Below are 17,355 nucleotides of genomic sequence, written 5' to 3' on the forward strand. Positions count from 1 at the left end.
GCAAATACTGTGTTTGCCTTGGGTTGTTTTTTTTTTTTTGTTGTTGTTGCTTTGTTTGTTTGTTTGTCTGTTTGTTGGTTTTTTTTCCTGCCATCTTCTGCTTTTCCAGCAGGGACCATGGCAGCCGATGCCCCTGCCTGCTGGGTGCCATCTTTGCTCTCCCTTGAGGGCTCACAATTGCTGCCAGCAGCTGCAGGTCAGTGTGAAAAGGAGAGAAGCATTACAACGCCTGACACCGCAGGGACTGGGGGCACTATTATACAGAAGGGCCATTTCTGTGCATTGTCCAAAGAGGAGCGAACTCCCTCCTGGGCGCTCCATCCCCACGACCCTGCCTAAGGGCCCCAAAATGGCCGCTCCGCCCTTCAGTTCCCGCCTCCTCGTTGCTACGCGACGAACAGAGCCTGGGCCACCCCCCTCCACTTTCTGAGGACTACAACTCCCAGCATTCCCCGCGCGGCCGCAGCCGTGCTCCTTCCGCCGCCAGCACTACATTACCCGGCAGGCCTCAGTGGCGTTCTGCCAATCAGTGCGCTTCTTGTTGGATGGTGCGGGGAGCAGGGGTTGGCTTCTGTGGGAGCGAGCGAAGAGGAAGCGGCGCGGAGGAAGCGGCGCAGGTGACGTTTCCTCTCGGGCCGCCCTCCCCCCTCCCCCCCCTCTCCCGCTGCCGGAGCTGGGGCCCCGAGAATGGCAGCGTTAGGAGGTCGGTGCGGCGGGGGAAGGTTGCCGGGGCATGGGATGTGGGGATGGAGCTGGTGGGCCCCGTAAGGCCCGCGGGGTTGGGGTGCGGAGTGGGGGAATGTGGGTTTGGGGGAGTGGGGTTTAAGCGGGTCTCAGTGGGAGAGGCTGGGAGGGATGGGGGGCTGATCTGGAGAGGAGTGTGGTGTGGAAGTGTCCAGAGTGAGCGTGGGGAGTCCTGGGGGGTGTTGGGAAGAACGGGGGTGTGAGTGGGAAGAATATTAGTAGAAGAAAAAGGTGCTTGTTGTGACAGGGAGACGGAGGTGGTGAGCGAGAGTGGCTGCGTGAGATCCGCGAGGTGCACGGTGTTAAGGGTTTAACAGCACAACGTATACGTGGATGAGAGCGTTCCTGGTTGATTCCATCAGTGCTGGAAGCTGCCTAGATCTCATGTGCTCATTGCCTGGGTGACTGGCAGGGTCAGGGAGGGGCTATTTTGAACCTTTTCAGTGTTAGAATGTAACTGAAACTGCTGCAGTGGCAACTGTATCGCTGTGTTACTATACATTAAGGTTTGGCCAGGTAGGAAACCTTGGCATCCGTGTACCAGGTATTATTTCCTTGGAACTTTATCACTAACACTATTTCTGAAAAAGGTCTGAGTTCCCCACTTTCACTGTGACTGGTTAGTTTTTTGAATGTTGATGTTTAGTTACTGCAATCAATCCCCCTGCTGTAGATTTTGTCCTTAAATACACTAACTTATTTGGGGGGAAAAAAAGGGTGTTTTGAGGACTTTGAACAGTAGTTTGAAGAGGCACTGACAATATTTGGCCTTAAACCTACCAGGAAAATGCGTGCCTGACCTGCAGATCCCCACTGATCTAATTGAGAGTGCTCAAAACTGTGTCTGAGTAAGAGAAACTGTAGCTCCTATGTGTTACCATGTGTTAAAATTTCTATCTCCCAGTCGTTGCTGTTCACTGTCCTTTCTTCCCCTTTGTGTTGCCCTAAATTTATTGAAGGTTCTCAGTTGCAGTCAGCGGCATCACCTGATTTGCAGCTTTTACCACCTAATGTTTTTCTTTTGAGTTCTCCTTTGTTGTTGTTGCGTAAAAATCTTGTTGCTATTACAAAACAGATTTTTGTGCTTGAGGTATTGCTCAATTTTCACTTTGGGATTTACTTCGTTAAGCATATCACATGTTACTTCGGAGTGTGTTCTATTCGCATGTTTTCACAATGATATGCAAGTACTTTCATACCTGGGTGGTCTTAAATGGTAATTGCATTTCATTGGTAAATAAAAACATGTAACCATATATACAGGTTTATGTGAATTCATCTACTAGGTTTGTTGCTTATTTACTGTAAGGCTGTTTCTTCATTCTCTTACTCTGTTAGTCATCATTTGTGGAAGTCAGTAGCTGGTTCCTGTTTCAGTGTGAAGTTAAGTGCATGCATACAGACTTGTGAAATGGTGATTTAGGTTGTGGGCTAGTCCTACTCTTCTGCATTCTTTGTTCTTCCCACTTCAGAAGTCAGTAAACATTGTGATACCTCCTTCCCTCCAACACACCTCCCAAGAGATATCTAGTAGGACGTTCATGTAAATACTCTGTATTTTTCTTAAAGTTAGTAAACTAGGGAAGGAGGAAAAAAAAAAAAGACAAAAAAAAAAAGTTCAAGCAAACAAACTCAACCCACTCCCATATATCCTTATATATTTACTCACCCTTGGGAATGTTAGACTTGCTACTAATGGATGATGACAGTAAGGCCATATGGAGTATTAACTTGCATGAAATATTTTTTCTGCACATGTATGCTTTCTCTTTTTTTCTGTTTTAAATGATTTCAATTTTGCTTTGTAGAACCAAGTAAGTTTTCACAAACAGTGAATGGAATTCCTTCTTCAAACACAGTCAGCAGTGGAATGGACCCCTTCCATGCTTGCAGTATTCTTCAACAACTTAAAACCATGTATGATGAAGGACAACTGACAGATATTGTAGTGGAAGTGGATCATGGGAAAACATTCTCCTGTCATAGAAATGTTCTTGCTGCAATCAGTCCTTACTTCAGGTACAGTGGTCTGTTGTTCTAGGGGTGAATAAAAGGGGAATTATAAATTATTTTCATTAAATGATCAAAAAAAGCACACCTTTTACTAATATTCCATGTAACTATTGATGTTACGGTGTACCTAGTAAGTACCTTTTTACAGTAACAGTATAGTTAAAGTTAAGTATTCTGTCATGCTGGCATATGCATATGAATAACATGTTGAAAGTTGAGTGCGATGACTTGGATATGTCAAGAGCTTTGCCTTTAAAATGGTTGAATTTTTATATGGAATTAGTGGGATAATTAAGGAAGTAATTCCAAGTTGCCATTTTTGACTTGTTAAGTCTGGGACTGATCTGAAGTTTAGGTTCCCAAGCAGAACAGTGTAACATCACTGTTAAATGTGTTTGTGCTCATAGAAGGGCAGAGGTGTTGGGGTTAGCTGTATGGCATAATTTCTTAGATCTGTAGTTAGAAGGTAATTGCAAATAAACTGCTAAATATTTTTCTTTTGTAGATCTATGTTCACTAGCGGCCTTACAGAGAGTACCCAGAAAGAAGTTCGTATAGTTGGTGTTGAAGCAGAGTCAATGCATTTAGTGTTGAACTATGCATATACCTCCAGAGTAATGCTGACAGAGGCCAACGTTCAAGCTTTGTTCACTGCAGCTAGTATCTTCCAGATCCCTTCCATACAAGACCAGTGTGCTAAATACATGATCAGTCACTTGGACCCACAGAACTCCATTGGGGTGTTTATCTTTGCTGATCACTATGGTCATCAGGAACTCAAAGACAGATCACAAGACTACATTCGTAAAAAGTTTCTGAGTGTCACCAAAGAGCAAGAGTTTCTTCAGTTGAGAAAAGACCAGCTCATAAGTATACTCGACAGTGATGACTTAAATGTAGACAAAGAAGAACATGTTTATGACAGCATTATAAGGTGGTTTGAGCATGAACAAAATAAGAGAGAAGTGCACCTTCCAGAAATATTTGCCAAATGCATCCGTATGCCTCTATTGGAAGAGACGTTTTTAGAGAAAATCCCTCCCATGTTTGCACAGGCTATGGCCAAAAGCTGTGTACAAAAGGGACAACATAGTGCCAATGGCTATACACAACGGCTTGGAATGACTGCTTCTGAAATGATCATATGCTTTGATGCTGCCCACAAACACTCAGGAAAGAAGCAAACAGTGCCTTGTTTAGATTCGGTCACAGGGAGAGTGTTTAAACTATGCAAGCCACCAAATGACTTGAGGGAGGTTGGAATTCTTGTATCTCCTGATAATGATATTTATATTGCGGGTGGTTACAGACCAAGCAGCAGTGAGGTCTCCATTGATCACAGAGCAGAGAGTGATTTCTGGATGTACGATCACTCTGGCAATAGGTGGATTCCGAAAGCTCCTTTGTTGCGAGCCAGAATAGGCTGCAAATTGGTTCATTGCTGTGGTAAACTGTATGCAATAGGTGGTCGTGTTTATGAAGGAGATGGGCGAAACTCTCTCAAGTCTGTGGAGTGTTATGACAGCAGAGAGAACTGTTGGACGGCTGTCTGTCCAATGCCGGTAGCAATGGAGTTTCATAGTGCTGTGGAATATAAGGATAACATCTATGTTTTACAGGGTAAGGTGGTTTGACTGGCTTTATGGTGTTTTACTGGAAGTGGGGGTTGTTCAAGCCAACTGTCTCTTAAAAGCACCTTAGAAAGCCCAAGTTTCAGGGACATCTAAAGAATGCCCAGGACAGTAGAATGGGAGAAAAGTTGGGGAGGGCAGTGAGCGAGGAAGAATGAAGTTACTGCTTGAGTTTTTGGGCCCTGGGTACGTGTCACTGAGTTGTATCAAATTCTGCCACAACCGCCTTTTCTGCTAACAATTCAGTATTAAATTGTACGGTGAAAATTCTGTATTACATCTTTATTTGGGTCAAATGCACTAATGTTGAAGAACAGCTACTGTCATGAAAAAGTGCTTTGCATTTTATTTAGCTGAACCTGTGAAAATTCCTGGAGTCCCTTGTGAGTTGTAAAAAATGAATTAGCCATGGTAGGCCTTCCCTCTGTCCCACCCTGCTTTTTGTTGTTAGTATGCTTTTCAGCTAACTAAGGAAGGTGCTTTATCTTCTTCTAACTAGCTTGTTTTATTTGGTTGGGAATTACAGTGTGGTCTTTCCATCCCATCTTCCAATAAGTGATCAAGCTTATTGTATTTTGATGCCTAACTTAATGCTTTAAGCACAGTTCTAGTACCAGCAGTGCTTATATCCATATTTGAGAGGTACATCAGAATAATCAATAAGGATTAAAACAAGCATGTCTTTAATGATGTATTGCTGAGGTATACATGCACGTGAAATTGGTGTGACAAAAAAGATGTTTGCAGTTCTTTTAGACTGGTAATTAGCAATCCTTTTCAGAGTCCTAAAATATGATATGGGAATGGATGAAATCATTTATTCTTCCCTTTCTAACTTTATTCGTGTAGCTTACATGAAATGCGTAATTTTGTATGTCCTTGAGCCCCGTAGCACTCTAAGCTTAAAAGTGCTGAGGCTGTATATGAGGTTGTAGTAAGACTCCCAAGTGGAAAGAAAGATTGAACAGGGGAGTATCTTAGTTTTGTTTTGCTAAGGTCCATTCCTGTGCAAACACTTTCAGAACTTGGGTTCTAGATCTGTAAACTCACTGTAATTTATCAGAAGTCAAGCTGATTTCTTGACATTGCACTCCTGCCACTCAGCAAGGTTGGAGGACTTCCACATGACTTATAGATGGTTTTGTTCTTTCATCATATCCATATTGCATCTGATCCTGGTTGTGGCTCTAAATAGTTATTACTAATGCTAGTTTTCTCAGTCTGTTGGGTCAGACATCTGCTTTAGATCATTGAAGAGGAACACTGAGGAATCTTTAACCTAGAATATTTGTTCATCCTTTAAATGTTTCTTGGAACCACTACAAAGTAGATAATTTTTATAGAGATATTACGACTTATAGAATAAGAATGCATCTTGTTTACAGATCTTAGTTGCAATAGTTCTGTGCTTCAGTGGTTTTAATGACAACTCAATGCTTGCATAAATAAACCACGTCATTGCACTAACCAGCAAATTAAATAATCTGTGTTGCAGAAAATGAGTAACTTTCCTATTTGTGTGATAGGTGAAAACCTTGACTGAATTGCACTGTAATAGTCTATAATAAGTTAACTATTAATAATTTTTATAGAGAAAACTCATAAGTTTGAAGCAGTCAGTAAGGATTAATGAGTCCTAAAATGCCAGCTTGGTTGCAGGCATCAGTCACAGGAGATTACACTGTGGAACAAAAGTGAATAATCAGAAAATGCATTACCTGTAGGACTTAATGTCTTAAGTTACATTCCATTCTTTTTATTGTATTATGTCTGTATTCTTTGTCACATTTGAAGAGCTTGGTTAGAGTGCAGCCTAGTTAAAATTCTTTAAAATATCCAGGTAAAATACACATGAAGTCGAGTTGTTCTAATATTTGATGAACTGTAGCCCTTTGTTCCCAGAGCTTCATAAAAGACAAGGTAATCTTTATCCACGTTCTTCTTACCAAGTTTGCAGAGCATGAGCTTTCAATCATCTGAACTTCTATCTACAGTCTGCATAAGCTGCCCTGTGCAGTCAACAGAGGAAGTGCTTTATAGTCCAGTCACAAAACTAATGATGAATCACAGCTTCATGCAAGTATTCACCTGGCATCCTTTGAAACCCAATCAACCTGTATAACCCAGCCAAGTGATACAAACAGCTTCAGAGTCTGTAGTGCAAGGCGCGTTATTTGCTCAGATTTAACAACTTTCACATACTGAATTCTGAGATTTTGTCTGTAGGTTACACTTTATGAAGATACCAGAGAACAGAACAAATACTGTGGATGCTTGAAGGCTGGAATCTTGACAGGCTTTATCCCAAGTTCTTAAGCATGGTTTAAAAGTAGTAAAGTATAGGTGGGAAATATGCATTCCACCACAGTGTTTGTGGTATACTTCAAATTCGGTTTTCTTCAGCTAGGATAGAAACCCAAAGTAGCTTTTGCTGCTAGTATTTCTATGAGTTTTGAAGAGAGCAGACAATGTTGGATTTTTGTTCTAGGATCAGGGCTTTTAAGAATTTATAGACATTAATACATGGAAGAATATAACTGTAAACTTAATGGCTGCAGAATTGCTGTTATGGAAATAAAGCATAAGTTATGTTTTATTTTTCCTCTCTTTTCAGGGGAATTTTTTCTCTGCTATGATCCTCAGAAGGATTATTGGGGATTTTTGACCCCAATGACTGTGCCTAGAATCCAAGGCTTGGCAACTGTGTACAATGACTCCATCTACTACATAGCTGGAACCTGTGGAAACCATCAACGTATGTTTACCGTAGAGGCCTATGACATTGAACAAAATAAGTGGACTCGAAAAAAAGACTTCCCTTGTGATCAATCCATTAATCCATACATAAAACTTGTACTCCTCAAAAACAAACTCCACCTGTTTGTCAGAGCTACTCAAGTCACTGTTGAAGAACACGTTTTCAGAACCAGCAGGAAGAATTCGCTCTATCAGTATGATGAGGTCACTGACCAATGGCAAAAAGTATACGAGACTCCAGATAGGCTCTGGGATCTAGGCCGGCATTTTGAATGTGTAGTTGCTAAGTTGTATCCACAGTGTCTTCAGAAAGTTATTTAATTTTCTTTTTTCAGTAACAGGCCTTAGTGATTTCAGTGGTGATCCGATGCTAGAGAAAACGTCTTAAAACAAAGAAATTGTCAGTATTTATTGTAAGCTGAAACGGACAGGTTGTGTTTATTTTTTTTGTATGTGGGGATGGGTGCTCTTTAAAGGTTGCAGTCGGTGAAGGGTATTACTGGTTCAGTTTCATATTTACTGATATTTTCCTGGGAAATGAGAAGGAGGTTGCGAAGTGCAATTATCAGCATTTTTTTTTCTGGTAAACACTTAATCATGTCATATTCGAAGAGTGTATTTGTGATAAGAGCAAGTTAAATGGAAGAGTCAGGATAACTATGCACTACAGTGAAAGAAGATCTAGCATTAATAGCTAAGGGTGTCCAAGCTGTTTTGGAGTGACTTTTCATTTTTTCTTTTTTTTTTTTTTTTTAAATACGGGTAAAATCTGAGGCAATATCACTAAGTTGTTTGGTTTTTTGGCTTTTTTTCATTTGAAATTAAAATTGCATAGAGGAATGATAGATCCTGATTCATAATGATCTCTTTTTTTGTACTGTTTTTGAAGTCTGCAAAGATGTTTTGTGTTTTTGTGCACTACAGTTTGGGAGGACAAACTCAAGTCAGAATTGGAACATGGAGTACCTTTGCCTGGAAGGAGGCCTGTTCAGATTGCTGTACCACTTCTTGTCCATGGATTTTTTGTTGAAATTTGAGCTTAAAAGATATGGAAAACAAATCCCAACACCTATTTATTGCCGTTTAGGTGTAGTGCTGTATAAACATTTATAACACTGCTTAAAAACTTTTTTTTTCATCCCATAAAGGGCTTTAATCCAAAAGTTGATGGTGCTAGTACATTTTTAATACTTGTTTGTCTGAAATGGGCTAACGTTACGCTGCTGTTTAAGACAGCCTGTTAGTTTTCATTGAGTGTCTGTTTCCAGGCCCTGTTCTGTCATTATATTGTCTTTTCTAACATAACATTTTTACTGTAGTGATATTCTTGCACAGGATGGTGACAGGATATGGCCTTAATATTGACTTTTTTGTGGAGTGTTCATTTTGTCTCCACTAAAGTACAGTGCTGTGTGCAGTGTTAGCATGTGCTCCAGTAACTTTAAAATGTGTGGCTTAACTTGACAAGTTATATTTTTTTCCCTGTGATTGAGCCCTCAAATACTTTGTTTCATTCTGATCTATAATGTGAAAATTTTGCACTACTGAGCTGTCTTCGTTATTCAGTGTATTAAAGCAAAATTGATAACAAGTGTCCATGGCTTAAATAATATTAGATGCTAATCTAGAATAGGAATCCAATGTATTGCAACTTTTCTCTATGTATTAAACATGTAGCTTACTTTTCCAGAAGTAAAAAAATTTCCAAGTTCAGCCTCTACTTCAATAGTGGAAACTCAACATGAAAGGAAAAAGAGGAATCCTAAAAACCTTAGCAGCTGTAACTTGCCACGTTTGGTTTGCTGCAGGTCTAGTTTTTCCAGAGCGACAGGTGTGTGCTATCTTACTCTTTCCTATTTCTCAAATCTACTGAAGGAATAAACCAGCTAACTTGAAATGGCAGTGGCCATCACTGGCTCTAAGTTCTTACTGTTATCTGGCTTAACAGCTGATATTTCAGTAAGCCAAATAGTGACCTCACTAATGTTTATCCCTCTGGCATGGCTGAGGATTTGGATAATGTTCACTCGCCATGTGGTCTTTATGTTCCCAAATGAAATCTTTCTGATTTACAGATACCGGCCTGGATCTATTTCTCAATTCTTGCACAAAACGTTAAAAAGACAAAAACAAAACTGTGAAATGAAAAGGAAAAAAAAAAAAAAAGCCTCTTTGCATTACATACCTCATCTTCCAGAGATTTACCAAACTGCTTCTTTCAGATGCAAGCGCTGGATTTTTTTTCTGAAGTAAAACTGATGCTTGCTAAGACTGCATTTTACAACAGTGTTGAGGCGTGTTGTTTCTTTGTTTAGTTTTCTTCTGGATACTGTTTTATATATATCCATAGCCAAGAATAAGAGCTTTCTTTTTAGTACAACTAATTTCATTTTCAAAGTTATCCTTAGTCCTTGGCTCTCTTTGCGCTGCTGTAGGCCTCTAGCTGCAAGCTTTCTGAAGCACCCTCCCTAACAGTGTTGCATTTGTGTGTAAAACCATTCTTTTGCAAAGTGTTATATAACTTTCCTTTTTTTTTTTTTAAGCTTGGTTGAATATTTACGAGACTTCTTGCTGCTTTTTGACAATCTTCTATATTTATTTAGTAGAAAAAATTTCAATATATTACTTGAAACTATGAAATAGAATTGAGTTAGCGATTGACTGGTCATGTGATGTATAGAAGTACAATATGCTGTGGTTAATTCTGCAGTAGGTTTGTTAATTTTGTTTATCTGCACTAAAGTACGAAGATCTCCATTCTGTTTAACCATTCAAACTGAGGGTGTGATCCAAGCCTGTAATGTGTTTCAAAGCTAAACCCTGGAACTTGCTGTGGGAGTAGAATATACGGAATCTTTTGCATGAGGAGTTTGTTGAGATGGTAATATAGCTGTGAGACTTTGCCAATTCTTAAATGCTTCTACATTTTGCTGAAAGTCAGATTCCTGGTAAAGTTTTTTCTTTGGAGTCGAGCTTAAGTAACCTTGCACAGCACAGGAAAAAATAATTGCACCAAAGGTACTGCTAATATTTAAACAGTAACCTGTATGTTTTCTCCCCATTTTTTCTGCATTCATTTGTTCCCTTTTATGAAATTAATTTCTTGTAAGGATTTACAGAGGGGTAAATCTTTTCCAAAATTACTAATTACTTTAGAAGGAAGTGTTTTGTAATTTCTGCTTGATTCTTTCAGTAAAATTTAGGATATCTAAAAGCAATTCTGGTGCACCAAACATGCAGTGTTTGTATGTTCTACAAGAAATTGATGAGCTCCCTGTTTGTAAAGCTGTTTAGAAATGGCACCCAACATTCAGTGCTCAGGTATGTTAGTAAGAAGTACTGTAGTCCTATGAGGGCAAATGTGTGGATTTTTAAACATTTTGCCATAATTGCACAATTTTGCATTTTTACTTAATGTCATGTTATGTTTCTTAAAATAAACCTATTGTTGAAATACAATTGAGGGCAACTGGTTTTGTGATAAATGTATTGCATAAGTTTTGGTGGCTTCTGAAAATTGACCCTCTGATATCATCTTCACAGTTGTTAATTTTTTTTTTTCCTATTTATTGTGGCTCAGCTCCTGTAATGCCACATCTCTAAGGCAGCTCCAGACCACTGCTTGGGGTGGAAGTTGCTTTGTTCTTTGTCTCATTCTTTGTGGCTAACTTCCCATTTGCTTGTACAGGTGCCAATATTTTGCCCCTTTGCTCTTTGAAGGTGGGGACCTGCAGCTTATACTTCTGCTGAGATGTCAAGGAGTCTGTATATTGACAAACCCCAAAATATCACTTAATGAATTTCCCACTGTCCTTGCTGAGTAGAGAAGTTACTTCCCTGTGCACAGGCACCATGCTGACGTTCAGGCTGTGAGCTACTTGGTGCAGCACGCACCCTTCTGAAGAATGTTGCACAATGATCCTAAATCATCCTGGGTGAGTTTGAAATGATTGCTCCTGATTGCAGTTTAGAACAGTACACTTCCTTTTGTCAGACTAAAGACCAATTTCAGTTAAAAATCAAATTTTCCTCTTGAACTAGCACAAAAAGTGATAGAGCCAGCATGGAGGAGATGGGCTTGCTGTTTTACTTTTTTTTTATTTTTTTATTTTTTTAAGTGAGCTGAATAAATCAGCAGTGCATGCTCAACTGTATGTGCTCTTTGCTTGCTTTTCCATCCAAGGACTCTGCCTGGACACAGACATGCCTAACTAGATTTGGCTATACTTTCAGCTTCCTCTGGAATTTGCTAATTAAATGGTGACTGAGAGTTCTATAACTGATGAAATTCACAGTTGTAGTTAGCCAATACCTGAACAGTGAAAGCATCTTATCCTCAATTTTCCTGTCTGCTATCTTCTTTGGTTGGAGCACCTCTCTTCTGCCCAAAACTTCAGGGACTTGCAGGAAAACTCATTCTCAACCAGCCAGAAAAGGAAACAACTGAGCAGTTGTAGCAGAAGCCTTGGTGAGTGCCTCGCTCTTCAGATAAATCTGAATGCTTCTTATGCTGTGTTCAGGGCTACTTCAAAAACATGTCTGTGAGCAAGTAGTAGCTGATACCTGGTTTATAAAACGTTTATGGAGATGTCTGCAAACTTTCAGCCAACTCATAAAAGTCATATCTGGAAGGCACTTTTAGTTTGTAATGGCTGGGAAGAGGCATGTTATTTTGAAAGTATCTACTGGAGGAATGTTTACACCCTAATAAACCAAACGGGCATTTCTTAAATAATCTATCAGGTTTATTCCATGGCAATCCACCCACCGGTTCTTCGTTGCCCCTAAGCCGTCAGTTCACCCCCTAGAAGCACATTAATGTACACTGCTCACGGTCATATCTGGCAGTAGGGCACTCGTGCAGGCAATATACAGAGAAATACACACCCAGGCGTTGCCTCTTCCTTATCTCTTGGCAACACGTCGTCCTCTCTGCCTATGCAAAGGGGATGAGTTAAGCTAAACAGAGCTTGAATTCTGTTTCTTAACATCTGGTTAAGGTCACATGAGCCTTGCTACTGATCTACTTGTTTCTGAACTTTACATAAATCATAATGGAAATAAGAGGAAGGTATCTATTAACTTTAGGTAACTTTAGGTCATTGGGGTGCTGTTTAACATATTTCAAGAGCAGGAAAGCAACAAACTGTTTACAGTGCAGTTTTCCATAGTGGATTTTCTGAAGCACAGGGCTATATTGTCAGCTTTCCCTTCTCCTGAGGTAACAATGGGACCTCAGTCCTCTTTAGCCACCTCATTTCACATATGCCCTATTACTCCTTTAAAAGCCTGCAATCCCATACGTTAAACCTGGTACCACCTTAGAAGATGAGATGTGTATAGTAGGAAACAGTGGGAGTGATTGAGCAGTGGTACTAAACCCCACGTGCATTTTGCCATGAAATAAGGCTTCAAATCCTCACTTGGAGAATGCTTGGCTGTGCTGCAGCAGGCAGTTCTGCACAGATGGCTCACTGCTGCTCCTTCTCACTTAGCCTGGCCCCACAGCAGGGAATGGCAGAGGAGGCTGTGTGCCCTGACAGATTCGCTTACTGACTCTGAAGCGTGGAGTCTGACCTGTTAGAAGACGGTATGTGCTTATTTAGATCTTGAAGTGTCACTGAGTACCAGCAATGATAACATATCTGTAAAACATCAACGAAAATAGTACCAAATAAACTCACTTGAATGCTTTCTGTATTCCATTGCTTTAGCCCTGCATGTGATCTGTAGCTCTGTTTCTGGCACAGAAGCTGATGAGGGGCAGTCTGAATGCAAGAAGTGTAAATGGCCTGCTTAATCTGTTTTGATTCTCTTTTGATGCTGAATGAATAGCACTTGATCATCTCTAATCACCTTGATTGCAGATTCATTACTAAAACTGGGGTGCGTAATGAATCAGTTGCATAAAAATTCTTGCAGGTAAATTTTGTATATGCACTTTTAGTTTGATTTAGATCATATCCCTTCAGTTACAAGTTTCCTCTAACACTTTGAGAAATAGTTCATGGGCAGGAATATTTAGTGAATGTCAAATTAGCTTTCTTCCACAACCAATAAATAAAAGTGAAACACTTAATTTGCAGAACAAATATAATTTTCCTTTGTGTTTTTCTTATTTCATCAAAAGAAATACTTTATCTACTATGTTTTGCATTTAAAAAAAACTAATGCATGGAGAGCAAATGATAAAAGAACTATCTAACCAATCATTCAAATTTCAGCTTTTCATAGGGTAATGAAGCATGAGAGTTGCTGCTATTCTTATCTATCTCAACTGCTCAGACAACTGACCAAAACTCATTTTGAGAAGCAGTTTGAATACTTTGAGTTGCTGTTGTGTCTGGAGAGCGTGCTAATACTCACAGTCCAGTAACTACCAGCAGAAAATCTTTGCAGTTCAGACACTTGCTATTTTCTTAAAAAGAATGTCCATGTTCAGAGCCCACTTCCTCGGGTATCCCACAAATGAGAGCGGGTGGTGTTTGTCAAATGGGCTGTTAGAAATTGCATATTAAATGTGGTTTACAAAGGGCAGTTATGACGATAACAAGTTCCCAATGTTGTAATGTAATTGCTTGGAAGACTCAAATGCAGTTATTAATAGAGAATGATTTGGATGGTAAAGCCCTTGTCATTCAACCAGCCTTGAGATGCAATTACAATGCTGCAACATAGCATGGGACACTTTCTTGGAAATGAATGGAAATGAATTTATCACTGTGGATACGTAACAACCCTTGACACATGGTCAATGTGATGTGAAACTGGAAGGTTTCAGTACAAGTGGATACAGACCTCTACTTCTGGATCTTGTGGAATAACTTGATTACCTACTGTGACCAATATGTTCTTTTCCATCAGATTGAACCTTAGAATGTGATTAAGTACTGGGGTGAAAAGGGAGAATATAATCTGACGTAGGCAAACTCATGGTTTGATACAGATGGAAGAAAGGTCCAGAACTGTAGAAGCTACTCTGTTCTAAAAAGTCAAAAGGATTTTCGCCATTTGTAATGCCATTAATTTTTACGATAACTTTGTTCCTGAAGTTCTGATGCTGAAAGAAAGTACTCTTGTGAACTCGGGCTGGTGTGATTGAAGTCTCTTTAACTGGCAGCTTCTAATGGTAGAACAGAGGACCACGTGCATCTGGATCAGTCTGTAACAAATCCTCATAGCAGGATGACAGTGTTGTTTATTCCTTCTGGAACACAGAAAAGCATCAGATCTGCTTGTATTTCTTGTGGAGAATGTTGTAAAACCTTTTAAGAAAGGTAATAAATGACTAAATGGTAGAAGCCTCTCTTATTAATGCTAGCAGAGAGCTATAGCACAGTTTTGTGTGCCCTTATAGGGAAGCAGTTTTGCTGGGCAATCCTGAGCAACACGGATGGTGCATGTGGCTGCGAGGCAGGAAGCAGGGGCTCCAGCAGATGCTGACTTGCAGAGTCAGATTGGGTGAATCACTTTTCTCTTTGTTTACTTTCTGTTGGCTTTTCCACTCAGATTGGTTGAGAATATTACACAGGCTTGCCTATGGTCAGATTTTTCCTGTTTTTCTTGTGTGCTTAAGTAGCATGTTGCAGTGCTTGGATTATAAACCTGGCGGGGGAATGTTTTAAATCCCCCAAATGGGGATTTGCAGTGTAAGTCTTACGGAAACATTCCTGCTGAAATTGGGTTATGTAAACCTCTGCACGGTGCGTGCTCGCATTGTGGACGTTCCTCTTTCCCTCGTCCAATTCCACTGCTCAGATACTGGCAACACATTCAGGAACTTTCCATATCCCCTCCCATCTCTCCAGGGTGAAATTTAGCCCCCTGTTAAGGGTCACTGTGGCCTATGAATCCCTTCGTTTGTTCTCGAATGATCAAAAATAAGTCTGACGCAGGATTTTAGGTGCCCTGGGGGTCATGGAAGGGAATTTCTGCCAGAAGGTTAAGATTGCCAGAGCAAGACTGGCAAAAGAGGGGTGTGCTCTGTGCAGATTGCCTAGAGGAGAGCGGGAGCAGAGCCTGAAGAAACTTGTCCTAAAGAAAGAATAAGTTAATATGTACTGGGGGAGTGGGAGGAAGGAAAATCTCTAACAAATAATTTATTAACATCCACAGAGGTCTGGGTGAAGCCAGGGCTCAAAATGCTGCAAATGGGGAGTTTGCCCTGAACTTGTCCCTGGTGGGCTAAGAGCCATCACTGTGTGTGAAGGATTAGTTGATGTGGGATGCTGCTAGTGCTGGATGTGAGCAGAGGGTGCTGTGAATTACAGACAAGTCTTGGATTCGAGGATAGAGCCTCTGATCTCAACCTTTGATCTGAGCTAAACCTGGGGCGGGGGAAGAGTTCAGCATTTGGCTTAAAAAGCTGAGCGGGTCGCTGCCAGGGAAACCCACAGCTGGAACCCCAAAGGAAGGGGAGCCTGAGGGGTATCTGTATCTGCTGAAGGAAGAGCTGTCGAGAGGGGAGCTTGGCCTCAGGGAGCCCCTGGGCCGCCAGGTGAAGTCACGTTGGGCTTGGGTTTGATTTGTCATGGTGCTCTCACTTTATATAATAATAATAATAATAATTTTACAGTCCAAGAATATTCTGAAGCTGATTTGGCTTACAGAAATGGAGGACTGAGATTGTGCATCTGGTTCTAAAAGGGAAAAGTTCGATAAATCAAGGCGTCTCACTAGCAATGTTGTCTGGATTAAGGCCTTAGTGGCTTTAGGATTGTGCAAGAAACCTGGAATTTCTTTCACTGGGAGTTTTTTATTGTATCTCAGCCAGTTTTCTAAATAGAAGGGAGGAATAGTGGATAAAGAAGATTCAGATGTAATAGTATTAAAGCAGGAAACCTATGGGGAATGGTAGATGGAAAAATGGGAAGTCCAGACATATAGAACCACAAAAGGAAATAAAAATGAAATGAGGGCCCCTACAGTGAATTTGAGTTATATTGTGGTTCTGTAGTGGCAAATCTCAGAATTTTCCTTTGCTACACTAAAAGTTAGAAAAAGGTGGGGGAGGTGAGGGGAAGATTCTGTACTCTTTGAATAAAGCAAGGATAAAATCCCTTGATGATGAGGTGAGAAGGGATGATCTGCAAGAGGTGACAAATTAAATTCCACACACAGACTGAAGAATGGCAAAAAAATATGGAATTCCCCTTCTTTTAAATGTGACCTGGACAACTGCAGGTCTGTGATTCCACTTCATTAGCGTGGGAGGACTTGAATGATATTGAGGGGGAAAAACCACGAGTGGTCCTGGAGGTAAATAAGCATTGGTGTATGAAAGAAGGGCTTCCCAGATGGCATCGACAGTTTAGAGAACAGTTATTGAGAAAGGAGAATCAAAATGTAAAAGATTTCCTTTAAATGGATATTATAGAAGGAGCTGCTGTGTTGCTAAATGGAAATACAGAACAAACCTGTAACAGATGGGGAATGGTGTAGGGAAACGTTAAGGTGACAGAGATGTAACTAAAAGGAATGGTGGTGGGTGCAATGGAGTGGGAAATACCAAGTGAGGGAGAAGTCCTGCACTGTCCTTAGTTTTGATATTCCCCAGAAACCAATGGGCTGCCACAGGAGAAATAAGGGGAGGATGTATGAGCGTCACATTGCTGACTTAATTCTGAAGCTATTAAGCCTTGTTCAAGCAATCATTAAAGCTGTACTTCTTCCAACTTAGCCTCTGGAAGCCTTGTTTTACCACAAAAAAATATATAAAATTCACAAGTTTTTTTTTTTAATATATTTTTAGCATACACCACATTTTCACTTACCTTCAGTTCCTCTCTAGTTTTCAGCATTATGTGAAAGTTAGACTTGATGTCAAAAAGCTGGACATCGAAGCTTATACCACCATCTGACTTTATTCAAATGTCTTCTCAATAAATCTCCCATTAAACAGAAAATGAAATGAAATGAACAAATATATTCACAGCATTTGGACGTTAAAGGTGGTATGCAATTAGTCACGGTTTTACAACTAGAACAAATTGGTTGTAATAAAAAATAACCTTTCTTGTTAATCCCTGAAAATATATTTGAAGTTCAGGCTCAACCTTTTCTAAAGACATCCAAAAAAAGGGGCCTGAGAATTTTTGCATAGCCTGAACTTTGGTAAACTATGAATATCAGTTATGATAATAAATAAGGAATGTGTCCTTCCTATGCTCACCCTTTAATTTGATTTTGCCTAATGTCAGAGCCTCTAGGA

At 40.2% G+C, this 17,355-nt stretch overlaps 1 protein-coding gene across 1 annotated transcript; it reads left to right on the forward strand.

Annotated features, from left to right (window-relative positions):
- Positions 1–604: 604 nt before the first annotated feature.
- On the forward strand, positions 605–10,604 carry KBTBD8 (kelch repeat and BTB domain containing 8). The gene is made up of 4 exons (XM_010718701.4): positions 605–703; positions 2,553–2,763; positions 3,263–4,377; positions 7,003–10,604. The coding sequence occupies exons 1-4, from the start codon at positions 688–690 to the stop codon at positions 7,464–7,466; spliced, it is 1,806 nt and encodes a 601-aa protein (XP_010717003.1). The 5' UTR covers positions 605–687; the 3' UTR covers positions 7,467–10,604.
- Positions 10,605–17,355: the final 6,751 nt, after the last annotated feature.

The sequence above is a fragment of the Meleagris gallopavo genome, chromosome 14, assembly GCF_905368555.1.
Source record: "Meleagris gallopavo chromosome 14, MGAL_WU_HG_1.1, whole genome shotgun sequence".
Lineage (NCBI taxonomy): Eukaryota > Metazoa > Chordata > Aves > Galliformes > Phasianidae > Meleagris > Meleagris gallopavo.